The sequence below is a fragment of the Paraphaeosphaeria sporulosa genome, assembly GCF_001642045.1.
Source record: "Paraphaeosphaeria sporulosa strain AP3s5-JAC2a unplaced genomic scaffold CC84scaffold_14, whole genome shotgun sequence".
In the NCBI taxonomy this organism is placed as follows: domain Eukaryota; kingdom Fungi; phylum Ascomycota; class Dothideomycetes; order Pleosporales; family Didymosphaeriaceae; genus Paraphaeosphaeria; species Paraphaeosphaeria sporulosa.
Window position 1 is genome coordinate 460,171 of NW_017253373.1, and position 25,725 is coordinate 485,895.

Sequence of the window (25,725 nt, forward strand, 5' to 3'; positions counted from 1 at the left end):
ATGGAAAGTCAGAAATTGCGCACAGGCAGAGACGGATCGACCAGAAGGAATGCGCCTGGACAAGACCCGAGTGATGTCGTTGTGGAGGACTGACTTCATGTGCACCTCGCCATCCGAACCCCTGCCAGAAAAAGTTCCGCCGAGGATGTCCCGCCCGCAACCACCGTCCATCCTCACCCACCCATCGCCGCATCCCCAGCACAGCACACCTTGCCATGGCCACACCCATCCCCTCGCCCAGCGCTCTCCGCGCCCTCCGCGCCCTCTCCACGACGCCCGCCCCCGCGCGCACCCAGATTCGCCACGCGACGCTCCTCCGCCGCCCAAAGCGCCCCTACACCTTCACGCAGCTCGTCACCCTCTCCGACGGCAGCACCTTCGTCCAGCGCACGACCTCGCCGCTCCCCGTGTACAAGGCCACCAAAGACACGCGCAACACGCCGCTGTGGAACCCGAGCAGCCAGAAGCTGCTGAACGTCGAGGAGGACGAGGCCGGCAAGCTGGCGGCGTTCAGAGCAAAGTTCGGACGCGGCTGGGATGCTGAGCAGGTATGCTGACCTTGAGCGAAGAGGAGACGAGGTGCTAACGAGACGCAGGGCAAGGGAGCGAACAAGGGAGACTTTCTCATGGACTTGATCAGTGGTGCGGGAAAGACTGAGGCGGCTCAGGCAAAACCCGCTGCTGCGGCGCCCTCGAAAGCAGCTCCTGCAAAGGGTGGGAAGAAATAAGTGCAAGGCGTGAGATGGCGCAATCGGGGGAGGTCGACCATGGGAAGCAGCCGCGCAGGGCAGGGCCGCGCTCAGAGGGCTTCGTTGTGGTCAAAACATGCTACATCCTGCACGCAGTGTATCCGTGCCTCATGTGTTACATTATTTGTACAAACAGGTTTACAAGTGTTTCCACTATAGAATCGCATAGCGTCCACTGTCATGAGCTGACATCACCTGTTACCGCCATCTCTACTTGAGGAGCGACCCTTTTGCTTCAGCGTAAAATATTTCGAATGGTTCGCCGACTCGTCCTTGAATGGCCAGGCGTTGTATGCATGCCACAGACCTTCAATCATCTCGTTCGTCAACATGTTGACCTTCATATGGTCCAGATTCAGTCGCCCACCCCGTGCCGGGTCCCTCAAGCTCGGCACTTCATTGACCAGAGCGGATGCTCCAGACTGCATGGATTCGAGCGCCTTCAGCACCGAGTTATTAGGTGAATTGAACAGCGCGTAGGCAAAGTCCATGAACCAATCCAGCTTGAAGTCCTTGCGCGGATAAGGCTCAATATCGATCAAGCAAGCGCGCTGCCGGGGCCAAAACTCCTCCGGCTGCATGACGAGAGGCTCGTATGGTCGATGGTCCCACTGGAGGCGCGGAATGGGGGACTTGAGCGAGATGCGATCGTTTGCTGACGACACCGCAGCGGTCCGTTTGGGAGCATGTAACTGTTCCACGGCCATTTCCAGTTCTTCGTCCAAGGCTTCCAGCTCCTTCTTCGCCTCCTCTTTCTCTGGGCCGTCCTCCATCTTGAGGACCTCGATTTCCCGATCAAACATGCCTTCGAAGCGATCCGCAATCTCTTCGGCCTGGATTCTAAATTTGCGAAGCGAGGTTAATTGACAGTAGCGGAAATGGTGTTTTACACCGCGTGGGGTGCGCTTGCGACGACCGGATGGGTCTGTGGTCCAGAGGAGTTCGGGATGCTTCTCCAGATACTCGTCTTGCGAGATGATATCGATATCCCGCTGGTAGTCAACCCCAACACTCGACTTCCCCTCCCGTGTCCGCTTTTCAAAGTATTCTATCATTTCAGGCTGAGTGAGTCTCGTGTCGGCGGCCTTGCCCTGCTCTATGTTGCGCTGCATTATCTCTTCGGCCATTTCGTGTATGCAATCTCGACGATGCTGGGGAAGCTCCAAGCCGTTTTCTCGGCCACGTTGCATCGCGCGGATCACGCTTTGGATCTCGTACTGTGGCAGCCGACCAATTGTGGAGTGTCCGGGGCCTTTCGGTAGATGGTCTGGCGTCACCACCTGCACGGTTTTGGCTAAGTAGTTGAACGCCATCGAATACTTGGGGTACATGTAGTGAGAGCGGGGTACAGCGCCCTTGAAGTCTGCCTCAGTCGTCCACAAGAGCGACCGTACCGGGCCATATCTATGGAAGCGCTCGTCTCTCCAAGCGCACTCGTTGAACAAATGCATGAGCTGCTTTCCCAGTGAGTCAAACCCCATGCCTGAGGCTTTCGGGTCCCACATGATCGAGCCCGTGACTAACAGGTCATTGTTCGGTTGCAGCGGCCCAGAGATCTGGGGCTGAACGGGCTGTTGGTGCGACAGAATGGTGTCGAACAGTTCGTCGAACGCAGTTCTGTCTTTCATGTCTTTTCCCTCGTATAGCCTATATTTCGAGCCTGGCTTGTCCAATAGAGGTCGCTGGTAGGTGCTCCACATGGCCGGGGCCGGTTCAAAGAGCACATGCGTCCGCGGTTGAAGGAATTCATGCAGCTTCTGCGACCATAAACAGGCGCCGGGATTCAGGTCGATGATGTCGCATCCTTTGTACTTTTCTAGCGAGGGACCGATGTACTTTAATACGTCATCTGCGCGGTGCAATTAGCAACGGAAGGCTTGACATGTCTGCAGCTATTCGCTAGCCCCAGGACTTAACATACCGCATAGGTCTGGACTTACAATCTGGGTCCGCAAGCGGGCTGTCGTATTTGTGCTTCGGAGCGGGTCAGGTCGAGGGCCGAGATCAGCAAGCTCGCGTGACAGCGGGTACTTGTCGCTGTACGCCAGACGCGGGTGGTCTCTCCAGTAGTCCTCACGCGATTTCCGTCCGGACCCTTTCTTCGTTGCGGCTTTCCTTGACACGTGGCGTGAATGAGGCACTGAAAGGGCGGCCCAGTAGGGCGCCCGGAATACGAACTGCGGTCGCGACCGTGTGAGGGAGCCTAGCATGCGTGCGAAGGAGGGTGGTGTGTACAAAACGAACGGCAAGCCCAACGCGAGCGGACTGAATGTCCCCAGGATGCGGGAGATCTAGCCCCTTGTGGTTAGTTTAGATCCGCGACTTCGACAACGATCATCGGTGGCCGACAACAGATACAGTAATCCTTAAGATGCTATCGTGAGCATCTGCGCTAGCTTGTTATGTTGTAATTCTACAAACGATGATAGATTAGGTCAAGACATGATCAGGTGCGCTAATATTCACATTTCTTGTGTCAGCCACCGTTCAGAACATTGCTCTCATTGTCGTTGAATGCTGATGATCACTCAAACAGGTTACATCATGCTAGCAGCCATATACCGCAATGCCAAAACATTCCCGGACCCGACATCCGACGTCTTTATCCACTCAAACACGGGTTCCATAGCTTCGATATCAGCGCGATGACGGTCGGGCTTGAGCCGTCTTTTCTCAGGATCAACGTCGGTGTCCTACCAATACTCTTTGCTACTCTTGATCACCACCGTCCGTATGCTACTACAGATCAAACGAGTTGCCTATCTAATGGGCAATCCATGTATTGTCGTCTTCGCGTCAACAGACTATCAGGGTGCCAAAGTCGGGAACGGTTCTTGATAATGCTCGTACTTGATATCGAGTGGATATTCTCCAGACGTCCTCGGACGAGCTGAGACCAATGCCTTCATGGTATCAACGAGAAATTCATGGGGGCAGTTTTGAAACTCGTCCGTCCAGCTAGGATCATCGTTGGCATTGCTGGCACAAAAGTCCGTCATGAGGCGTCGAGCTGGTGAGCCTGCTGAAGTGCCTTCGTAGATGATCCTAACCGCCTCGCCGATTGGACAGTATTTCTCTTTAATGGAAATGGCAATAATGGCTTCAATTATCGCATTTTTGAATATCACATCCATTAGATACTCGCCCAAAACATAAAGCTTGGAGAGGAACACGAAGTCCTTGTAGTCGGGCACATTGTCATCAGGTCGAGGGATCGTACCGGAATGCAACCAGTGAACCTGAAACAAGTCAGTTCAAGCCGGAACGCAAACATGAAGCATCCATAGATGTACTCACGTAGGTCTTGAAGAGCACGGGATCGCACCTGGGCGTAACGGTACGCCCGTCGTCGCGTAAATCATCCCACTCTGGCTTCGTTGCCGCCTTGAGGAACTGTGAAGAGGAGCGAAGCAGGTTGAGCGGTACCGAGAGCCCCTTTTCTTGCTGAGCCTTGCTGACGTGTTCCGCGTTGATCAGACCTGCCTCCTTGGGCGCGAAGATGACGCGAATCATAGGGCCACCGAAGCTGTGAAATAATTAGCACTGCATATAATTGCAAAGCGCTTGAGGCCATATGTATCCAGTGGATCGCCTGTTTAATAAACAAAAGGCTCGCGCACTCCTCAGCAGCTCCAGAGTAGACTCAAAGTACCAGAACTCTTCGCTGTGGCTTATGGAATGAACTCACTCTTTGGCCTTGGCTTGAGGAACTAACGCGAAGTAAGCACAATTATTCTTCTGTGTACATTTCCTAGAAGTATACTTACTGCGTGGGTCCGTCGGCTCGGGCACCATCTTATGGGTCGCCAATACTGGGTCGTTCGCTGCAAAGCGCATAAGCAACACTGTTTCAAAAGTCGTCAAAACCTTTGAAAGACCGTTGATGGAGCGATGGCTGTGCTCAACTCACATATATAAACTACCAATATTGCAGGCGACTGCGTGTTCTGAGTCTAACTACCAGTGGACGGTCAGAGAACAGAAGAAGAGATAATCTCAGGTGGCAATATAGCTATGAATTGGAAATAGACTGACTTCACTCAAGGTATCTGTATATGCGAGGTTCGGTAGTTGTGGGGCCTAGAGATGCCGGAGGTGTTAGTAGGGGGTTGATCTGTGGTAACGATGCTTGCTGACCTCAATTTCAGCCGTTTTGTATGACCTTTGATTCAGTCTAATCTTTACTATGCAAGTCATAAAGTGCTATGGCAGCAACTTAGAATCATTCCATCAGAAATCTCTGTGTCTGTTTTTCGCATTCCGACAGACAGATAAACATGGCGACATGACACACATCAATGAAATGTCGCGGATCAGGTGGAATCACAAACACTGTGTGCATTAGTCATCTCCAAAGGCAGATTCACTCCATAAAGCTACTTGATGGAAAGATTCTGTGGTCATTTAGTTTAAAGCGAAGCTCCCACGCGACTTGAATTCGTTCAAGACGCGCTGTCTGCTTTTCATATATCATTCCGATGCCCAAAATCATGTTTCAGACGTCCTTGGAAACCCGAGCATTTGGTCATGACGTCTTCCGTCTTCGTGCAGATTCCATCTTTGCTTCAAGCGTTGGCAGCCACCTTGCCGTAGTTGGTGACGAATGAATCCCTCCATGTGTGAGTAAATCCCTCTTGATTTGAGTACCCTAAAAAAATGCCAGAGCAGCACTAAGTTGGTTGGATGGTCATCTCAGTCATGTTCCTTCTCATGATACTTGCTTCGCGCTGATGGTCTCTGTCCTTGGTCTGCGCCCTCGCATTCGCCATAACCTTCTGAATGTCTTGCATGACTTCTTTCGGGAGTTTCGCGAAACTACAGGAGCCCTCACCCCAGTGTGCCCATACCTCCGATACTAGACGCCGCATTGGGAATCCCTCAATCGTTCCATTCTAGACGGTGCGAATGGGCTGCTTAGACGGAATCATCATTCTGTTATTTTGGTCACGGCACAGGTATACCGCAAACCATGTTATTGCCTGACACTCTCTAAAGCGCCGCCCCTATGTTATCGAAGCTGCATCCGCCGTCGCCACCAACGGTCTCACATTCGTAATGTGATTATTCGCCCGCACAACAATCTGGCCCATCTTATCCTTGACATACGTTTCTCTCTCCTCTTTCCACACCTCAACTTCTTGTCCACCTCTTAACACCCCAACTCTTATCGTGCTCAGTAGATTATGCGCCGCATTGCTGTGCATGTACACGCCTCCGTTAAAGACTGCCGTCGCATCCTTGCCTACCCAACCCTTTATCAAAGCCTTACCGCCGGGATGCTCAGCGATGAAATCCGTCACGTCGTGAATAATGCCTGCGATGGCCACAAGTGCGGCTTCACCGGAGGCACAACGGGCTTGGAATTCTTCCCATGAGAGGACAGGAAGTTGGGAGAGGGGCAGGCCCCAGTCGAGGGTGGAGCGGCGGGCATCGAGGGCTTTCTGCTGCTGTTGGAGACGGCCCTTTTCGATCTCGTTATGCCGAAATCGCTTGAGGTCGTATGCGAGGGTCGTTTTGGAGAGGAGGAAGATGAGCCATTTGGTAGGGTCGTATTGGTACCATGCGATGGCGTTGCCTGTCATGTGTTAGTGGGTGTGCTTCGGTTTGGCGAGTGCCCATGACATGTTTCTCCGAAGGGCCAGGGAGATAGATCAACATACGATAGTCGCTGGGAAACTCGTGGTGGAAGTTGTGGTACCCTTCGCCAAGCGTAACGAGAGCGGTGATGAAATGGTCTCGCGGTGTCCTTCGGTCGTCGAATGGCTGTTCACCCAGCCAGTGAGCAAGAGAATTGACACAAAACGTGGCTTGCTGCACAAAACACGCGCGCATAATGCCTGCATACACGAGTCCTCCCCACCAGTCGCCCCAGCCTAGACCGGCGACACACATCGGGAAGAGCCACGCTGCGACTAGAAGACTCTTTCCATCTGCAAGAAGTCAGCATACCGAACACTGGCATCTTTAGCTCATCAAGTTATACTTACAGTGCTTGTGCTGCCACACCACGACAGGGTCAGCATCCAGGTCCGAGATATCCGTCCTGCCGATCTTCTTGGGATCCTGCTTCAACACCATCCAGCCTACATGAGCGTGGAAGAAGCCTTTGAGCGCGCAGTATGGGTCCTTCTGTGTGTCCGTCCATCGATGATGAGCTCTATGTTTGCTGCTCCAAAACCTGATCGAGCCTTGGATCGCACCAGCACCTACAAAGGCTAGAAATAGACGAAGAGGCAAGCGTGCGTTGTAGCAGCGGTGGGACCATAGCCTGTGATAACCGCCAGTAATACCAAAGCCGGTGAAGAAGTAGTATATAACAGCCCAGATGGCAGTAGCAGCCGTTAAGGGAACGTATCGGCAAGCGTATAGTCCATAAGTTGGAACGAGGACGACGAGAGTGGTCGAGAACCAGTTGATGTGTTTGTACCAGTTCTGGAGAGTGACCGGCTGGTCACTGATGTGGACCCTGTTGAAGTCAGTAAGTGGGAGTTCAATTTCATTGCCAAGGTCATGAAGACGCACTTCGTTTGAGGCCGCTTTACACCCATCCTGACAATGCGTCACTATGAAGATGTTGGATCGCTCGAGGAAATAATGGCATGATGAGCAGCTATATACCAGCCAGGGAGAGAGCATATCTAGTTCGTTGGAATCCTGCCGAAAGCTTACGTAGTGGCATGATGCTAGAGCGACTGAGGTCGACTTTGCGAAACACCCAGCAAAGAGCCCCTGCATATCCTCTCCATGAGTGGTTGGGAAACAGCGGTGGATGCGATGTAGGGCGAGGGCTAAGAAGGAATTAGGCTCTAACCCGCTTTGGGCGCCGCTTGCGAAAGCCCTTGCCTCTGGTGGTCCTACAACCACACGACTCTCACGAGGTGGCCAAGCCCGGACTACTGATGTTGCTAGCGCTGATGCAAGGCGCCTGCTCTATATTCGTAAGATCAAGTAGGCGAGTCATTGCTGCAAATCGTTTTTTTGTTGTTCTCCAAGTCGGCGCATTGCAGGAAGTATGCCTGCGTAGAACATTTCTACCATGGCGTATCACTTCAGGTGCTTTGGCAAGTTAACACAGAGACACAGCATCACAATGACAGGCTTGTTGGCAACATGTTTAGCCCAATGCAAAAGGTTCCATTCAGGCTATTGCAGGACCACGTATCTTTTCCATCCCTTGGCACTCCCAAATTTCCTTCTCATGTCTACGCTTAAGCAGCGATGGTGACCTCGACCTCGACACCGGCCTCGATGTTGATGATGATCTGCTTGACGACCTCGGTGGGGGCGTTCAAGTCGATGAGGCGCTTGTGGATGCGCATCTCGAACATGTCCCAAGTCTTGGAACCCTCACCGTTGGGGGTCTTACGGGTGCTGATCTTGAGGTTCTTGGTGGGCAGGCGGACGGGGCCCTTGACGCGGAGGTCCTTGCCCTTGGCGCGGTCGATGAGCTCGGTGCAGACCTTCTCGAGGTTCTTGACGTTGCGGCTGGTGAGGGTGATGCGGATCTTGTGGATCTTGGGACCCTCGAAGTCACCCTTCTCTGGCTTGTCTGCGCATCTCGTTAGCACTGTGTGCGCGCAGCGGCGGGACGGTGCGTACTGTAAGACATGGCGATTGTCGGTGTAGGTGGAGTTGGAGGCTGGTGGTAGCGGATAGATTCCAGTCACGACTCGGATGCTTGGATCACTGTAACGTGATGACTGGCGTGGTGTTTGTTGCGTGCGTCGGCGAGATTGTCGATGAGTTCCCCACTACCGCCAAAGAATTTCGCAAGTGTGCGCGCCGCCAAGAGTTGCGCCGGCTATGCCGCTTCCAGAGCTAGCGCGATATCATCCCGCCTTCCGCATCGACTCATGATGACTACTCGAAGCGCATCAAAAGGTGCCGCTCGCCCAACCTTGTGCGGAAACACACCCCGATTGAAAGAGAAAGAATTACCGATCCAGCGAGACTTAGCCAGCCGTGCAATGTCTCTCCCGCAGTTCGCCCCATTTCCTGACGTCAAGGTCCGCCAAAACATATTGCCCGCTGAATGGACAGCTTACGTGGATACCTGGGCATCTTTGGCGGAGCTACATCTTCGCCTGAGTGACATACAATTTCGACATGCCGTCACAGATGACGATTCATCTCTGACTACGTTTCTTGTATCCTTCTTCCACGAATTGGCCAACGACGACAGCCTAGTGCCGCAGACTCTGTTGCTACGGAAGAAATGTTTCTTCCTCTTGCATCGAATATACTCGGCAGACGGCGTACCTGCACCACTTCTCGGCTGGTCCGTCTTATCAGATGTATGCCGCATCTTTTCGAGAAGCGCACAGTTTCGGACGCTACTTGATGGACTGTGGAAACGAAAAACTGCGTCTATTGAGAAGAGCCTCCAGCCTGCGAAGAATTCACTAATCCAGAATCTGGACTCAAAACGACCAGAGGAGGCACAGAGTACTTTGGACAAGATTGCACCTCTTCTAAGACTGTCGCCCCAGGCGGGAACATACATGATCACAGGGTCTGATTTCCTGGACTCCTTATGCAACGCATATCCCAAGGTCAACCCTCCTTTGCATGCAAAGCTTGCTACAATTGCATACATGGGGCTTATTTCTCTCCTCGAAGGGCCGAAGCCCAACTTCTCCGTACTATCAGATCACTTGTACAGTCTCAAAGCAAATGGCGAGCAGCAGTTGAAGGCTGGTGCTGTTCAGACCTCGCTTATCGCAGATCTTGTAACAAATACTCCTCTTCTACACAAGATCAGAGATCAGGCGACTACCCCAGAAGCTGCAAGGGTGAGGAACTTCGCTGCATCGTTGATTTCCTTCCAGCAGTCGTCCGCCGCCCGGCCAAAGAAGCTCGTCCGGCGAAAGGTTGACAAAGGGAAGGGTAAGGCGCTTGATTATGAGTATGGGCACGGCGCGTTTGGAGAAATACATGTTCATCGCATGAGTATGATCAGCCAAATACAAGACCTCTTCCCCGATCTGGGCTCCGGTTTCGTAGTGAAGCTGCTTGACGAATACAACGAAAACATCGAAGAAGTCACTGCACACCTGCTGGAAGACTCACTACCTCCGCATCTCGCAAATGCGGATCGGAGCGAGCCACTGTAAGTTCAAACATTGCACATGGTCACCATAGCTTGCTAACCAACAGGTCTTCTCCCTCCGCCACAAAGCCTCATTTCACACCACGCTCAACACCGCCCGCAATCGAGCGGCGCAACGTCTTTGACAACGATGAGTTTGATCGTCTGGCTGTGGACACATCGCGTCTCCATATTGGCCGCAAGAATGCAGATGCTACAGCCGACACCATTCTCTCGGACCGAGGCGCTGCTCCCAGTAAATCCGCAATTCTCTCAGCCCTGGCAGCTTTCGACTCAGATGATGACGAGCGCGACGATACGTATGACGTCGAAGATGTCGGTGGAACCATAGATTCTGCAACGCCCGGGCCCGACGAGGCTGATGCAGACCTGAGGGACAAGAATGAGGAAGCACTGTTCAGAGCGTACAATTCCACTCCAGGCCTATTCGCGCGTGATGCAGAGACGCGGCGAGGGAAAGCCAGAGCAGCGCTAAAGAGTGAAACGGGTATGACCGATGAAACAATCGAGGGCTGGGGGTTGATGATTGGGCGTGATCCTAAACGGCTTCGACGGTTAGAGGCTAAGTTCTCGGCTTTCTCAGGACAGCAGACACAGATTGCGTCGACATCATGGCGGAGCACGCCGGCTGGCTCTGATACTGAGGGAGGAGAGGCAGGCGGGGAAGTCCAGGGATCGCGGGGTGGCAGAGGAGGTGGGCGAGGGCGTGGTCGGGGAAGAGGACGAGGTGGTGGTGGACGCGGCGGCGGCAATGTCGCTGGTCCCACTGACGATAAGGGGACTCGGATTTCGAGGCAGCGGAAGGAGGCAGGCAAGGGATCAAGAGCGAATCACAATCGGCGAGACCAGCGGGCTAGGAAAATGGCGAGGGGTGGGCTGCCGGGATGATGGCGCGGTATGTAGAGCCAGCTTCAGCCCAGGAAGCGCAATTACTCTAGGCTTGGATGTGTAAGATTATCGATCGATACCCCTACAACACGTGGGATCTGAAACACACTGCCATCATTTACAGAGATATAGGATGTAACAAACTCCCACAGCCACTCATGTCTCACAAGCTATGCATATCTTATCGTAACGTAGGTTCCCCTAATCATCATCTAGTGAAAAGAAGTCCCCAATACTACTGAACCCTACATGGCAAACATTTTTTTCTACAATACGCATATTTCTCATAGCAACTGAGGCTTATTATGGTATGCGCGTATAGCATGACAGAAAGATGAACTATCTCTGCGGACGTCACAAGCAGGTCCTCGACGAACACACGCACTTGTAATTGACGTAATAGGGTCTCAAAAGAAAAGGCAAGTAGCTATGTCTTCCAGAAACGTGACTCTTTAAACTCGGCCTCTCACAATGGCTCGACAAACAGCTCTCTCCTTGACGAGCCCGACTTTGGCATGACCAGTGCTAAGGAAGAGAGGGCGGTGAAGATGGTGGATAAATCGGATACGGCTTGAAGTAAAGGTCAAGGATCAATACCCCGGAGAGAGAGGGACATGTCACCGGTAGCTGGTGTAGGAGTCTTTTACTAAAACTATGTACACCCACCCGACCGCTCACCACGCTGCTTCTTCCTCTACCACCTACTTTCGCTCTTTCCAACCAAGCCCCAGCTTCCCTTGAACCTCAACATCCTATATCCGTGACTACCGATTTACACCCGACATGATGAATGAAAATCAACTCATGAACGTTATGGCCCTCAACGGTGGTCACGTCCCTGCCATCGACAGCGCTGTCAAGAACCCATCCACGGTAAGTGGTCTCTTGCATCCATTCCTACACTCGTAGGCAAGCACGTCCGCTAACGCACTCAGGTCACAGCCCTCCTCGAGGTCAAGAATCTCGTCCTCGCCAACGCGCGCATCCTCTATGGCAGCGAGTCGCGCAAATTCTTCGGTTCGTTCCAATATTCCCTCCTGAACATCTCCAACCCAACCTGCATACTGACTCGCACTGTAATGCACAGACTTCGTAACCGCGCGCAACGCCGCCTGAAAGCACGTCTGCGTCCTCGTTTGGTCTCTCGATGGCTACACCCGCATCCTCCGCAAGGAGACGTCCACGTGCCCCCTCGAAACCGCGCGCGCACTCGCAGACGGTCTGATGCGCGATGCCGGCGACTTGTTCGGTACGTCACTGTTCCCTTCCCTCGCTCTCGCCCTTTATTTCATCCTTTGCCACCTGCTGATGTGACCCTTCATAGCCGTCGCGGATGTCGGCGACCAGCTACACGGCCAGCAGGGCTACCGCGGTGGGAGCGGCAAGTTCGAGCTCGACAAGTTCAAGGCCATGCGGCGTTTCCCGGGCCCGGCGGACGACACCGCGATGCTGAGATATGAGAATCGGCAGGACAGGGACGATGTGCCGAGGGGCCCGGCGGCGGACAGGAAGAGGCACCATAGGGAGGCGCCGGTGTTGGACTACTAGACTGGGCAGCTGGAGACAGGTCGGGCGCCGTGCGGGAGGTGTGGGAAGGAGAGTGGTGGAGTAGACTCGGAGGTGGCACTTGGCGATGAGCAAGGAGGATCTTGAGGGGCGAAGGCGCGGGAAGGGTCATCTTCTACGGATCTGTCGAGTATTCTGGCACAATCTTGGAATTGCTCCTTTGCATCTTGCCACTCGGGGAAGATGGGAAGAGCGCTACTTCATGCTACATGGCGCATTTGATCGGAATTGGTCACCAGCGTGCGTATGGAGAAAGGCTGGAGAATTATACTGCTAGATGCCTTCTCTCTGAGCCACTCTGAGAATATACTAGACTCCTCTTTACATGTTTTCAAAATGCATATCTGATTCTGGTGTTTTGGCAAGAAGGAGGATTTGATGATCCACGATGCAGGCGGACGTGGCTGGCAGTGTAAGAGTCAACATGGAGAAAGCGTTCAAAAATTGATGTACCTGCAGTATCAAAAGGTTCCCGGAGTAAAGCTCAAGGTACAAGACATGACTTATTAGTAATCACACATTACAAGTGTGTACGTTACGAATCTCGCTGCTCCCAGAACGAACTGCCAACATTCCATGGACGAGGGTGGTTTGACCCTTCACACGTGAACGTTAAAAGGTCTAGACCACCGACCACACCGGCTCCCCTCCCAACACCCAGCCTTCCCACACACCCACATCCAATCCTAATCCCTCCACGACTCCTCCTGCGTCTTCTTCAACAAATCCTCCATCGCCTGATTCAAATTCAACTTGACCGCACTCTTGGCCAGAACCTTGCTGTCGACATCGCACTTGCCCGTCGCCTTCTGGTTCTCCTCGAACCCCACCAGCAGCACCTTGTACTGCGGCTGCCCGCGCACCCGGCTCGTCGTCACAATGTCGTAGGTGCGCGGGCGCCCGCCGGTGGAGCGGCCGAAGTTGAATTGCGCGTTTGCTAGGATATAGATGTAGTGGTTAGATGATGTTGGGAAGGGTTGCGTAGTGTGACGTCATGACGGTCCTTGAATCACAGAGGGCGTGTAGGGGAGGGGAGGAGAAGGCGGTCTTACATAGGATGAGGGCTTTGAGGTGGAAGAAGATGTCGAGGGTTTCTTTGGGGGATTGGTTTGGTTTTGCGACGGCGGTAGACGACATGGTGATTAGGTAGCTATGGTAGGTAGAAGATGGGTGAGGAAGGACGCAGGTGCGTTGACGGAGAGGTTGAGAGTGACGGCGGACGCTTGCGGAGAGTGCATGACGCAAGCTTCTGCCGATGGCATTATTGCGGTCCTGTTTGGTGGTTGCAAGGTGCCGGGTCGTCGGGTGGTGGTGAGGTTTAGGGAGCCTGGAATGTTTCAGGGTAGGGTCGTATTAGGCCATTGGCACCTTATCTAACAAACTATGATTTCAGTAGGATGCGTGTATACGTAGCATATGTAGGTGTAGTGAAGCAGAGGTAGAATTGTCTCAAACTAGTTCGCATGAGTGCTGAGAATTGCTCTGACAGGTATTAACAAAGCCGGATCTGGGGCTTGACGATTACAGAATGCTCTAAAGTTGCAAACCCAATGTCATACCATTTGCAGATAAAGAGCTTTGTTTTCCGAAGTTTTGTCATGGCTGTCAAAGCATCCAACAAAGCCTCATCTGGATATCCTTGGCGGTGGTGTATTGCTATGCGATATTGCGTTGGTTTCGAGCATAGCTGATCGTGTGGGATCCGCGCTAACGTACTGTTTGGCCTGGTCTTCAAGGACTGTTGAAAGGATGGTCAACGCATATTCGTAATTGAGACCCTGGGCAGCATCGCTCTGGAGAGGCAGTAGCGATTCCAGCTGCCTTGCATATTCTGTAATTCGGCCATACTAACTGCGGATGTCTTTCAATTCACTCATGTTTACAACTCAGCTCCTCGAGCTGGTCGCTCCTTCGGCGCTCGAAAGTCTTGTCTGTGTAGAAGGCGGCGGAGTGAAGATGATGTGTTGTTGAAGTGCAGAAGATGACAAGACGTCTGATTGAAGCTTACCCAATTTCGGCACTAGCACGTATCGGGGCGGCGAGGTGAAGGCAGGAGCGAGGCAAAAATGAAGTGATGGGTTGGTTCACGTGTGTTTCACAGTCGCTCAGCCTCAATGATGCAATTATGAACCAAGGACCAACGCACGATACAGTTGGACAATAGCCATGTCATACACCAATGAATCGGTTCATAGTATATATTCACAGAAAGTAGGACGGCTAGCTAGCCTCAAATCAAGCCCGCTGCCGACAACGCCATGCTCCGTGCTGCAAAGCACAAGATGATCCCCCCCATTATCCCAAAGCAGCCTAACGCCCTTGATACCATATCAGATACACTTCTATGTCCTTGCTCTTGTGGCATAGAATACTTGATCAAACCCCCTTGATAGCCACCGTCCGCTCGCTATTCAGCTTCGTCGCATTCCGCTCGTGGCTCTCCTTCTTGCAGTCCTCCAAGCCTTCGCACTTGTGGTCCTCGAGCAGGCGATGTTTCCCGCAGAAGTGGCCGGAGCAGAAGCCGCAGTCGCCGACGATGCGCTGGGCGGCGTCCTTGCACTCCTTGAACGAGCAGCGTATCTTCTTGGGCGGCATGCCGCCGCGCAGGGGCAGCGCCATGTGCAGCACCGTATTTGGCGGGAGGGCGAGGCTGGACAGCGTTTCCGCGGGCGCGGAGAGGTGCTTGCCGGCGTGGACGAGGCGCAGGTCGGTTGCGGGGAGGTTGTGGCGCAGGGCGAGGAGCGTGGAGAGGGTGGATATTGAGGTGGAGGATGGGAGCGTGAGGGGGATGGCTGGAGACCAGTGTTAGCAGGGCGTGGTGGTGCTGGCAGGCGGGCGGAAAGCGTGGTTCCGACGCTCGGAACCACGCAGGCGCGCTGGAGAGGGACGTACTGGATGTGCCCGAGACGTTCTTGACGAAGATCTGCATCGTCTCGTCGTCCGAGGCCTGCGAGCTGATGCTCGAGATGCTGCTTGTGCGGCGCATCATGGTGTGTGGTGTGTGGTGTGCGGCGGGAGAGGTTGAGGTGATGACGGAGTCGACTGTGGCGCCGGGGGGTCTTGACGCTGGCGGGCTGCAGATAGCGGAGATAGCGCTAGCTCGTTATATCACGTCGACTCTCGTGACCTGGTCCGGCGTGGCTATCAAGGGCAAGCGGGCGCGATTGCGGCGTGCTGGACGGGGAGGGACAGGTGGAAGCTGGTGGTAGACGTGTGGTGAGGCGGTCGTGTATCGGCGGCAGTCGGAAGGCAGTCACGTCAAGGCGACGTAGCAGCGGCGTGCCCGTCTTATAAAGAAGCCTGGCCTGGCGGACGCACGCGCCGCTGGTGCTTGGGACCTGGGCGAGCGCAGGGCTCAACGCCTCGCCTCTTACCGGCTCCGGCGCATGCCTGGATGGCGACGTGCACCAGGCCAGGATGCCAATCACTGGCTCCGGGCAGCGCGCACCCACCCGCCATCCGCTAGAGCCGCTCGCTGCGAACACACATCATCCTCGGCCTACGCTCGGCCTGGTCGTGTGCTCGCCGACATGCCTGCCACGCCCAAATGACTAAGGGTCTCCTGTGCAAACCCTCCGCTTCCATGGCCTTCGACTCGGCCCTGCATGGTCATGCTGCAGCTGCAGGAACACGGTCACAGTCGAACGCCTGCCTCTGGATACTTTCCCCATCCAGCGCCGCTACACCTTCCCTTCCCTCCCCCGCTGCATCGTGATCCAGCGACACTACCTGTGCCACGTAGCTCTCAGCTCCGTCGCGGCACCATGCCATCCCTCTGTCCTGCACTGCACTTCTGCGCCTTTACCGCCATCCCGAAGCTACTGCACGCATTGTAACACGTGGACCACCTGACAGGCGCCGTGTCCATTCCAGAAGTAGCAGCGAGGACGCCGCGCGCGCACCCCCGTTGGCGCGCGCATCGCCCAGAGCATGCATAAATGCTCATTCTGTGAGATACGGGTTGCCCCTTGGAGACGTGCGACCGTCGACTTGTGCGCTGCCTGAGAGACGACGCTCTGATTCGGGACGCGGTACTGCAATGTCCTGGCGCGCTAGCTGTCATTGTCCCAGAGGGCAAGGCTGTTTCATGACATTGACACTTCGCCATCAATGGCCTGTGTCACGCTTGTTTGATACCGCTCCTGAGCCTCGCAGTAGCATCGCCCTGGCGCACTCTGCTCGCCTCTTGCCTGCTGCAAGTACGGTCTCCCGAGTCGTGGCAAGCGTGTGCAGTGCTTTTTGGTGTGGCTTGTAGCAGCACGCGAGCTCTCGCATGGAGCCGTGTTGAGCTCGACGTCCACTGAGCAGTGTGCTCTTGGCGTGTCCGGCCCATGTTCTAGTTCCGATCTGTGCTACGTTTGCTCTACACAGCGCGGTCTAATCCGCATCTCCCCTTGGATACAACATGTACAATGCCCGTAATAGATTGGGGTACACCGTGCACCGTAGTACACGTAGCACAACGATCGACAATACCATAAGTCTCGGTCAATCTTAGACATATGCTACAGTACAACTACAACATCGCCTTCGGGAACCCCTTCATTGCCTGCCGGACACCCAGATCCGCCAGAATCTCCTCCGTCCCACCCAAGATGGCATCAAACTTGTATGTGCGATGGAACATCTCCACCACCCTGCCCATCCCGCTCTGCGTGAGCCCCCTTCCGCCGAAGATGTTCACGGCCTCGTCCGCAATCTCGTGCGCGGACCTCGTAGCATGGCTCTTGAGCAGGCCGATCGGCCCGCCCAGGTGCTTCGACTGCTGCGCATAGCTCATGTGCGACATCTGGTACGCGATGGATTCCAGCCACGACTGGTTGGACTCGACGTGCGAGATCATCTTGGCGAGCTTCTGCCGGATGGCGGGCTGCTCAATGAGCTTCTTGCCGAAGACGATGCGCTGGTTGCACCACTTGAGGCACTCCTCGACGACGCTGCGAGACTGCCGGATCACGGCGCAGGCCATCATGAAGCGCTCGTGGTTGAAGTTGCTCACTGTGCAAGTTAGCATAGTCTCATGCACATGGGTTGGGGAAATTATACTGATGACTACGAAACCCTTGTCCTCTTCGCCGAGCAGGTTCTCCGCTGGAACCACGGCGTCGTTGAACTCGACGAATGCGGTTCCCGCAGCAGTCGAATAACTCGTCTTGATCAACTTCGTCTCCACCGCGTCGCTGCGCTCGATCAACAGGACCGAGAAGCCCTTCTCCGTCTTGCACCCAACCACAAAGTAGTCACACCACATGCCGTTCGTGATCCACTTCTTCGTGCCCCTGACCAAGTAGCTCTTCCCATCCTTGCTCTTCGTCGCCGTCGTCCGCAGCCCCGCAACATCGCTCCCCGCAAACGCCTCCGTAATCGCCAGACAAATCTTCTTCTTTCCCGCGAGCACCTCCTCGACAATCTTCTGCTTGAACGGCGTCTCAGGCATCCACTGCAGCACCGCCGTCAAGCTGATCATCATGCCCGCCATGTTTCCGTCCTGGAACCCTCTCGCGTTGGCCCGCACAAACTCCTGCGCCTGCACAAGGTCGTGCAGGTAGTCGAATTCCTCGCCCTTGACCACGCCGAGCAAGTTCTTTCCCCGCAGGTGTTTTCCAGGACCTAGACGCATCGCGAGCATGTCGCTTGCCGCCATCCGGTCAATAAGCTCCTGGCTGATATAACTTCCGTCCTTTTCCTTTTCCTGCGCCTCAGGCGTGACATACTGGTCGACAAACTCCCTCACCTTCCTCCGCAGCTTGTGGTGGCTCTCCTTGAAGTACGGGCTCTTGAACTGCGGTCGCAGCCATAGTGGCTCGGCGTAGGGCACAGGGGACAAGTCGCCGGGCTGGGGGTCGATGACTTCGGGTTTCTCGCCGTCGAGCGTGCCGATGCAGAGGTCGGCGTACTTGGAGAGGACTTCCTGCCGGTGGAGGTTGTAGAAGGCAGCGGTGGCGTCGGTGCCGGCGACTTGCTCGAGGACGACGGAGCCACCGGGATGTGCGTCGACGAAGTCGCTCAGGTCGTAGACTTTGTGGTCGATGATGCACCACAGGTCATCGGGGGTGTTATGCGAGGCAACCGCCTCGCGGGTTAGTGTGGCATGTGGCATGGTGCTGTGCGGTAGTGACGAAAGAGAGACGTTGTGTTTGACAGACGGAACGGAATGCAAGACCACGGCAGGAGACGAGTAGAAAGAGGGACAGGTATGATGATTCTGCACACACTGGGCATGTACCTCGGTCGATTGGCCGCGGAGCTCTCCGCAGCGTTGTGGAGGCGGGATGGAACTGGGGTGCATGAACCGAGGCATAAGCAAATCCCCAAGGACTCCTATTGGCCCTCGCAATTGCGCTCCGCCTAGTTCAATGATGATCTGAATATCTTTTGGTTTCAAACAACTACAATGGTACGGCATATTTCCATGAGCGCCACGAGCATTGGTGTCCATTCCCACCAGCAAACGCCATGCTGCCAAAACAAGAGATAACGCAGCAACCACTACACAGCTCAGATCTTCTCTTCCAAACGAACAGTCATACCTGTGATGGACTTCTGTGCAGCTGCTTTCTGCTGCTCCAACTTGGCCTCTCTTGCCAGACGCTTCGATACTGCATCGCCCTGCACCGCTACCAGTCGATCCAAACTCTTCGCTAAAGCTCCTGCGTTCTCGTTGCCCAGTAACGCCTGTAGCTCACTCTTGGTAGCCAAAGCAAGCTGATCCCCAAGCGCGTCTATGGCTTTGGTGCGGAGAGCTGCGACATCCCTCTTCAATTTCTCTTCCGCCTCTTCGCGCATCTTCTTCGCCGCTTCCTCACGCTCGGTCGCGCCAGCTTCGTCGGCCTTGCGTTTGGCGGCGCGCTGGGCATCGCGCTTTGCTCTCATGGCGAGGTAGCTGGCAGAATGACCCAGAGCCTGGCCTTCTTCTTTGACGAAACCCGAGTCGTTGGCCGGTGGCGCTGTGAAAAACAATACGCGGCCCTGTTCATCTCGCTGAAATTGCTCCCGAACATCTGCAGGGATGGACAGGTTGGCGTGATCCGGCAAGACGTACACCTCAACTGGCTGTGGCGCTCTATACCCCCCAGGCGGTTGCTGCATGACAGGCTGTTGATACGAAGGGGGAGCCCGTGGTGTTGCATACTGTGGTATGGCCGCGGGCGGCTGAGGCGTCGACAACGGCAAGCTGGGGGTGATGGCCTGGTAGCCGGTCGATTGAGGTGCAGCCTGATAAGAGTGGGGAGCGGGCGACTGTGAGTGATTGTGGTATGTCGGGGCTGCATTACCATACGCACTTGCCATATGGGGCAGCTGCGGCGTCTGTGCAGGCATGGGCGATGGGGAAGGAGCCACGAGCGGATAGTGCTGTCGCGTGTCGCCGTAGCCGTTCATCTGCGGTGTAGGTATCGATGGGGTAGGCATAACTGGGGCTGGCGGGGGCTGCGGTGGCGGAGAAGGTGTTGGTTCAGGCGGTGGAGAGTCCTAACGGTAAGTCAGTATGAAGAACAAAAAAATCGTGAAAGCTTACCCTTGGGTCACGCGGGCGACGGTGAACGGCACCTATCTTTGGCGGCGCATTCTCAGCGCCCCACTCAGGCTTTGGCAAGTCGTCTGTCTCTTTCTGCTCATCTTTGAGCAGATACGCGATTGGACTAGGGATCTTTTTGAGCTTTCGAGGTGCATCAAACAGATCCATTACGTAGTCCTTGTCGCGAACCTCGTCCGGCAGACAACTGGCCCATGTCTTGATCTTGTTCAGCTTGTGATTCTCTTCGTTGTAGCGTGCCTCGCAGACATAGATCTCCTTGTCCGTTGGGAAGTCACGCGGGCGACCCTTGTTGTATCGTGTGACAAACATGACGAAACAGCGGTCTACGACTTCGTCAATGGGGTGATCGCGATATTGGCCAGTCTTGACCACTTCATTTTCCAAGAAGTGCCGGTCGAAACGGTGCACGGTCTGTTCAGGACGATAGTACCAGCATGCGTTCACCCATTTGCTGCCCTCGGCATCCTGCCAGGTCCGGTAGATCTGAGCTACGATGGGCTTCGTCAGGTCATTCGCGTTTTGGATATGCACCCAGTCCCCGACCTTCCATAACTCGCCATTGTGCAGGATACCGTTGGGCATGGGTATCCGACCCTCCTCCATGACGAACTCGGAGTCGTCTTTTGCCTTCTCTTGCTCGGCAACCTTGCGCGACTCCTTTTGCAGGTGCACTGCATCTTTGTATATCTGACTATCCTCCTCGTTGTACTGCTTCGCGTTCTCGAACATGAGCTCGACATCTTGCATGAAGTGGTCCACGGAGTTGTACTTCTTCCGCTTGAGTTTTCTCTTCAGTACGTCCATGGCCATCGGACTCTTGATCTCGGCGTGATACTCGGGCATGACAGCTTTGTCTGGAACACGCTCAAACGCAGATACCATGAGCTTGTTTTGCGAGTTCCTCGGCTTTCGGATTGCCTTCATGATGGCCTTGATTCGGGCCTCCATGGGCGTATCAACCCGCGGTGGTCGTCCACGCTTCTTCCGCGACTCTGGGTCCTCTTTCGCGTCCGCTTTTCCTTCACGCTTCATGATGGCAGCGGTCGAGCGAGGCCCGCGCCTCTTTCTTCGCTTCCCGTCATCTTCGTCGTCATCGTCGACATCGACCTCTTCCAACTCCTCTTCTACATCTTCCTCGTCATCTTCCTCCTCTTCTTCCTCTTCCTCTTCTGGCAGCAATGGGTCTTGTTCTGGAATCTCGCCGAGGTACGGTAGCTTGATAACGTCTGCGGACACAATCTTTGCCTCGGCCAGCTTCTGCAACTCCTGCTCAAGTACCTTCTTGACCTCCAGCGCATCGACATAAGCTTGTGAGTCCTGCCTGTTGTAGACCTGCGCATTGTGTGGAATGAGAGCGAAGTCGCGTACGAATTCGGGGAATGACTTGTATTCTTGCTGCGCAACCTTCTTTTTAATTTCGCTCAGCGCCATGGGTTCCTTGATGACCTCGTAATAATCGGGCAGCGCGCGCTTGTTAACCTTGCGCTGGAAGAGTTTCGTGGGGTCGTAGCCGCTGCGCATTCCGTTAGCATTCACGGCACTCCCGTAGCGCATTGCACTCAAACTCACTCGTCAACGCGGTGCGCATAGACATTTGTGAGGACGTCGGCCATGCCCTTCCACTCCTCGTCGGTGACTGTCGATGTCGCCCCGTCGGGGGCAGTCTCGGTGGTTGGCATGGGCGTGTCGCTTTCAGCGCGTCCGGACGCCATCTTGAAGCGCGTGCCAGTCTGTGTTCGATTGTGCAATGGCGATGCGCGGGCAACGTGGATGTGCGCGACGGCTAGGCGCGTCGCGAACCTTGGGAAACGTGGATGTTGAGAAGGCGCGGCCCGTGCGCTTTGTTCCTGCCTCTCACGTGACCGACCCGGGATGGTGGATCGGCGCAGGGAAGTGGCGTGTGACGTGCCTGCCCGTCTTTGGAACGCCGTTTCCGCAAATTCACCGATACCGTACCTTCGCAACATTGTGATTGTTAAGCACGCGCTTCACGTACAATCCGTCTAGCTTTGACACGTATCCCTATGTTTGCCTTGACCTCTCATACATAGCTGTCACTCCAGTTCTCGAACGTTCCGCCCAACCCAAGTTTCATCTTTCCCTCTGGGCGTATATAGAAAGCTAGTAATTACCCCTCCCTCGAACTCGCAATCTCCCGCGACGGCCTCGCTTGCCCCACTATACAACTGCATAAGGCTGCACGATCCTAGATCCGTAGCATCACCACACCTTCCATCAACTCCTCAACGCAACTTTTGCTGCTACGCCACACGCCATAATGCCGATTAGGATACGCCTGCGCGCGCCCGATGGCCAACACACTATCTCTCTGGACGATAATGCTGCCGTGTCAGACCTTCTCTCCTCGATTGCTACGACTACAAACCTTCCTTTATTCGACCTTAAATGGGGATTTCCTCCACAGCCACTCGATCCGGCACTATATGGCCTGAATACACCACTCAGCGAGACCGATCTCAAGCTCAACGGCGCGCAGATCATGGTTTTGGGGCAAGCGACCGGCGACCCTAGCGAAGCACAAGCAAAGCAGGAGGAACAGAACAAGTCAGCACCGCTGTCCTTGAAAAGCAAGCAGAGCGAGGCATTGAAGGAGACCCCCGAGATCCCGCTTCCTTCACGAGGAGGCACAATGGTGTTGAGGGTGATGCCTGACGACAACAGCTGCATGTTCCGCGCTCTCGGGACTGCAGTGCTTTCATCGTCTCTGGACTCAATGACCGAACTGCGTTCGCTCATTGCGCAAGCTATACAAGCCGACCCCGAAACCTACAACGAGGCCGTTCTCGACCGGAAACCGGACGAGTACTGCCAATGGATCTCATACTCGGATTCTTGGGGTGGCGGGATTGAGCTCAGCATTCTTTCAAAGGAGTTCGATGTGGAGATTGCGAGTATCAACGTGCAGGATCTACGTGTCGACTCGTTCAATGAGGGTCGGCCGAAGCGGTGCATTCTTGTCTACTCGGGGATTCACTACGACACGATAGCTTTTGTACCAAACGGTGCTTCGACCATGGACACTGAAAACGATGTCAAGCTCTTCGATTCTGCAGACAACGAATATTTGGAAGCGGCGAAGCTCTTGTGTGCAGAGCTTCGGAAGAAGCACTACTACACAGATACTAAGAAGTTCAGCATCAAGTGCAATAGCTGCGGATGGAAGGGTGCGGGCGAGAGAGGAGCTACAGAACACGCCACTGAGACAGGCCACTATGACTTTGGTGAGGCCGACTAGGGGAGAAAGCTCGTACAATGTAAATAGAGTGAACGGCTGGAGGCATCTATTTCCCAGGTCTATCCAATGGACGTGTATATAAGTTCAAGCTTGACGGCGTATATACCCAGGAACACGCGGTTGATTCTCCATAGCACATGAAAGCGATCTAACATCAACAAAGACATTCATCGTGTGCATTTCTACGATTTGTATCTCCTAACCCTCATTTACCCATGACTCGCCTCGTTCCCAACAGTCCGCATCAGCTTCTCGAACCCTACCATATCTCTGCCCGCGTGAAAATGCTCCATGATAGCCTCCTGATCCGGCCACCGATCCCCATACTTATCCGTCAACGTCGCATACAGAAATAGCCTTTTCCCCGGCTCCCGCGCTAGCTCTGCCCTCACACTCCTAACCGCCTCCGTCTCGCCCTCGTCCACCTCGTCGTCCTTGGGCTTGCCATCCGCACCCAAGTACTCATCGTCATCCCCATGCTTGCTCCTCTGCCACTCGTTGAACGTCAGCGGCGGCGGGGCATCATTAGTGACGGAGAAAGTCTGGTATTGAAGACCAGACTCGCGCAAGGCAGAGAAGAACGCCGCCCACGTCAAGCGCACATCCCCCTCCCCCATGCGGTGAGGCCGCTCCGCAAAGCATTCGTGCAACGCGACACGCCTCAACGTGTCCCCCCTCGCCACCAGAAAATCCACCAGCTCTGAGCATATGACTGCGTACTCCAGTCTCAGCTCCTCCAGTCTGGGCAAGCAGTCTGGCCGCAGAGCGAAGGTGTCCCTGACGTCCGTCCAGTGCGAGCCCAGCGGGCCGTGCTCGTAGCAGCTCAGCCGCAGCGTCTTCACGTTCGTCATGGGCACGAGGAAATAGCTGTCGAGTTGGGAAACGAAGTACATGTACCCCTCGAGCGTGCCGACCTCCCAACCCGCACCGTTATCCGCGCCGGCGACGCGCACATCCGCGTTCTCGATCTGCGCGAGGAAACGCGCCCACTGCGGGCCGAACCAGGGCGTCACGGCTTTGGCGACAAGCGCGGGCACGACGAGCGACGTGATGTTTGCATTCTGGCTAGCCGCACTCCAAGTCTGGGCCATGAGGCGGCGCCAGGGGAACTCCGCTTCGGATTCCTCGATCATGGCACGCGAGGTTTCGGGGACTGTGAAAACGTACATGGATACGCCGTCGCTGAGGTCGTCGCGTGAGTCCCAGATGCCTTCGCTGCCATGCCCGTTTTCAAAGTCGAAGGCGAAGTTGACGATGAGGTGTGTTGCATTGGGGAGGTGTTCGCCGCTGAGCAATGCGGCTGCTGCTTGCGGTAAGATCTGTTCTTGAGTCTTAGCCTCTGGGGTGTTTGGAGATGCGTCTACAGCGTCTAGATCCTGGTCGTTTCCATCTTGTTCGTCTTCGCTCTCATCCTTGCGTGGATTCGGCCCAGCCGTGCCACGGAACGATATCGCCCGGACGTTCACACCGATTCTCTTCGCGAGCTTCAGGATCTCGCTCGCCTCTTTCTCGTCGCTGGTAACCTTCAATGTCCGGAAAATAATCTGCAAGAGCAAAGAGCGGCAGCTTGAATTTGTGGCGCTCAGGCTGAGGCGGCCGTCGAAGCCTGCATAGTCGGCGATGCTGAGAAATAACTCGCTTGGAAGAGATTCCAGGCGGGAGACTTGTTTGCGCTGCATGATTCTGGATTTAAGACAATTGCTCTGTGCTCAATTGGAGTTGCTGGTGTTATACATGTTGTTCTGAGAGGTCTTGGTGGTCGTTGTCCGCCTTACTCTAGCGAGTGCTGCCTAGCAATGATGTCACTCAGGTCTCGCCTCGAATTTGCGCAAACATGGTTGCTATCACGTAGACCTCGTGCAGACACATCCGCGCCGACCAGAATTGCGACGAGATGACACATCGATATGTGCGTTGCCGTTGTCTGTAGTGAATAAGCGTTATGAGAGCTAACAAATGCATGCTTGCATACCTAGTCACCTAGTACTATTTTATTTCCTTTTAAAGTTCAAATTATCCGATTCATTTTGTCGAAAGAAGTCCATTGCGGCACCCGACTGAAACTACGCCCTCGTTATCGACTCCGTGCAGACTACCAGTATGGGCCAGATCTCTCCTTATGCCTGACGACCCAGCCGACGACGTGGTGAAGCTCAGGTCGCTTTGAGACGTTCGCAAAGGCCATGCGGGAGTCCTCGCCGGTGCCTTCATGCAAGCACTGACTGATTTTCGAGTATAAGGATCTGACGGGCAATAAGTTCAACGCAAAGGAAGTAATTACTCTTTACGTTTCTCTTCCGAAGATGCCTTTCTTGCATACTTTTCTGAGCCATCTTCGGGCCCAATATATCCGATCTGATATGACGATAAATGATAGAACGATAGACTAGGAGAAGAATAGTATGCGTTCATGGAATTCTCTATGCTGCAATTCGTTCACATAAGAGCTGTCAACGGGGGCAGCAAAGGGCCTATCGGGAGCTTGCCACTTCTCAAGGCCCAGCCACGGATGGAAATGGGGCTCGACGAGGTTTTGGTAGTTGAGAATGCGTCTTCGTCTAAAATGGCCTTCCGATTGGTAACGTCAGTCAGAGGGGACCGGCTTTGTCCGGACCAAGAA

The 25,725-nt window shown here is 54.6% G+C and overlaps 13 protein-coding genes across 13 annotated transcripts; 5 read left to right on the plus strand and 8 right to left on the minus strand.

Moving 5' to 3' along the window:
• Positions 1 to 180: 180 nt before the first annotated feature.
• CC84DRAFT_1130622 (uncharacterized protein) lies at positions 181 to 948 on the plus strand. Its single transcript, XM_018175866.1, has 2 exons — positions 181 to 548; positions 597 to 948. The coding sequence occupies exons 1-2, from the start codon at positions 216 to 218 to the stop codon at positions 726 to 728; spliced, it is 465 nt and encodes a 154-aa protein (XP_018030072.1). The 5' UTR covers positions 181 to 215; the 3' UTR covers positions 729 to 948.
• CC84DRAFT_1264076 (S-adenosyl-L-methionine-dependent methyltransferase) lies at positions 849 to 2,959 on the minus strand (the record flags this gene model as incomplete). The annotated part of the gene is made up of 2 exons (XM_018185280.1): positions 849 to 2,598; positions 2,671 to 2,959. The coding sequence occupies 2 exons, from the start codon at positions 2,957 to 2,959 to the stop codon at positions 941 to 943; spliced, it is 1,947 nt and encodes a 648-aa protein (XP_018030073.1). The 3' UTR covers positions 849 to 940.
• Positions 2,960 to 3,183: 224 nt separating this feature from the next.
• Positions 3,184 to 4,669, minus strand: CC84DRAFT_1169223 (uncharacterized protein). Its single transcript, XM_018179605.1, has 3 exons — positions 4,517 to 4,669; positions 4,047 to 4,459; positions 3,184 to 3,988 (listed from the first exon to the last, which is right to left on the minus strand). The coding sequence occupies exons 2-3, from the start codon at positions 4,260 to 4,262 to the stop codon at positions 3,557 to 3,559; spliced, it is 648 nt and encodes a 215-aa protein (XP_018030074.1). The 5' UTR covers positions 4,263 to 4,459; positions 4,517 to 4,669; the 3' UTR covers positions 3,184 to 3,556.
• A 1,083-nt stretch (positions 4,670 to 5,752) lies between these two features.
• CC84DRAFT_1222719 (uncharacterized protein) lies at positions 5,753 to 7,297 on the minus strand (the record flags this gene model as incomplete). The annotated part of the gene is made up of 4 exons (XM_018183407.1): positions 5,753 to 6,324; positions 6,410 to 6,679; positions 6,737 to 7,215; positions 7,272 to 7,297. 4 exons carry the CDS (start codon positions 7,295 to 7,297, stop codon positions 5,753 to 5,755), a joined length of 1,347 nt encoding a protein of 448 aa, XP_018030075.1.
• A 432-nt stretch (positions 7,298 to 7,729) lies between these two features.
• Positions 7,730 to 8,469, minus strand: CC84DRAFT_1169224 (putative 40S ribosomal protein S20). The gene is made up of 2 exons (XM_018179606.1): positions 8,349 to 8,469; positions 7,730 to 8,298 (listed from the first exon to the last, which is right to left on the minus strand). The coding sequence occupies exons 1-2, from the start codon at positions 8,356 to 8,358 to the stop codon at positions 7,958 to 7,960; spliced, it is 351 nt and encodes a 116-aa protein (XP_018030076.1). The 5' UTR covers positions 8,359 to 8,469; the 3' UTR covers positions 7,730 to 7,957.
• Positions 8,470 to 8,716: 247 nt separating this feature from the next.
• Positions 8,717 to 10,746, plus strand: CC84DRAFT_1103515 (uncharacterized protein; the record flags this gene model as incomplete). Its single annotated transcript, XM_018175020.1, has 2 exons — positions 8,717 to 9,858; positions 9,906 to 10,746. The coding sequence occupies 2 exons, from the start codon at positions 8,717 to 8,719 to the stop codon at positions 10,744 to 10,746; spliced, it is 1,983 nt and encodes a 660-aa protein (XP_018030077.1).
• A 783-nt stretch (positions 10,747 to 11,529) lies between these two features.
• On the plus strand, positions 11,530 to 12,294 carry CC84DRAFT_1181183 (uncharacterized protein; the record flags this gene model as incomplete). Its single annotated transcript, XM_018180534.1, has 3 exons — positions 11,530 to 11,619; positions 11,866 to 11,995; positions 12,071 to 12,294. The coding sequence occupies 3 exons, from the start codon at positions 11,530 to 11,532 to the stop codon at positions 12,292 to 12,294; spliced, it is 444 nt and encodes a 147-aa protein (XP_018030078.1).
• A 154-nt stretch (positions 12,295 to 12,448) lies between these two features.
• On the plus strand, positions 12,449 to 13,359 carry CC84DRAFT_379049 (uncharacterized protein). The gene is made up of 2 exons (XM_018185969.1): positions 12,449 to 12,724; positions 12,772 to 13,359. The coding sequence occupies exons 1-2, from the start codon at positions 12,691 to 12,693 to the stop codon at positions 13,251 to 13,253; spliced, it is 516 nt and encodes a 171-aa protein (XP_018030079.1). The 5' UTR covers positions 12,449 to 12,690; the 3' UTR covers positions 13,254 to 13,359.
• Positions 13,360 to 14,688: 1,329 nt separating this feature from the next.
• Positions 14,689 to 15,301, minus strand: CC84DRAFT_1191084 (uncharacterized protein; the record flags this gene model as incomplete). The annotated part of the gene is made up of 2 exons (XM_018181162.1): positions 14,689 to 15,104; positions 15,205 to 15,301. 2 exons carry the CDS (start codon positions 15,299 to 15,301, stop codon positions 14,689 to 14,691), a joined length of 513 nt encoding a protein of 170 aa, XP_018030080.1.
• Positions 15,302 to 16,828: 1,527 nt separating this feature from the next.
• Positions 16,829 to 18,412, minus strand: CC84DRAFT_1103994 (acyl-CoA dehydrogenase family protein; the record flags this gene model as incomplete). The annotated part of the gene is made up of 2 exons (XM_018175038.1): positions 16,829 to 17,310; positions 17,359 to 18,412. 2 exons carry the CDS (start codon positions 18,410 to 18,412, stop codon positions 16,829 to 16,831), a joined length of 1,536 nt encoding a protein of 511 aa, XP_018030081.1.
• A 266-nt stretch (positions 18,413 to 18,678) lies between these two features.
• CC84DRAFT_1156759 (chromatin structure-remodeling complex protein rsc1) lies at positions 18,679 to 21,462 on the minus strand (the record flags this gene model as incomplete). Its single annotated transcript, XM_018176984.1, has 3 exons — positions 18,679 to 19,782; positions 19,829 to 21,362; positions 21,419 to 21,462. The coding sequence occupies 3 exons, from the start codon at positions 21,460 to 21,462 to the stop codon at positions 18,811 to 18,813; spliced, it is 2,550 nt and encodes an 849-aa protein (XP_018030082.1). The 3' UTR covers positions 18,679 to 18,810.
• A 509-nt stretch (positions 21,463 to 21,971) lies between these two features.
• CC84DRAFT_379500 (ubiquitin thioesterase-like protein OTU1) lies at positions 21,972 to 23,134 on the plus strand. Its single transcript, XM_018185970.1, has one exon. The coding sequence runs from the start codon at positions 22,128 to 22,130 to the stop codon at positions 23,103 to 23,105; it is 978 nt and encodes a 325-aa protein (XP_018030083.1). The 5' UTR covers positions 21,972 to 22,127; the 3' UTR covers positions 23,106 to 23,134.
• Positions 23,135 to 23,279: 145 nt separating this feature from the next.
• Positions 23,280 to 24,829, minus strand: CC84DRAFT_1169230 (uncharacterized protein). The gene has a single exon (XM_018179607.1). The coding sequence runs from the start codon at positions 24,782 to 24,784 to the stop codon at positions 23,315 to 23,317; it is 1,470 nt and encodes a 489-aa protein (XP_018030084.1). The 5' UTR covers positions 24,785 to 24,829; the 3' UTR covers positions 23,280 to 23,314.
• Positions 24,830 to 25,725: the final 896 nt, after the last annotated feature.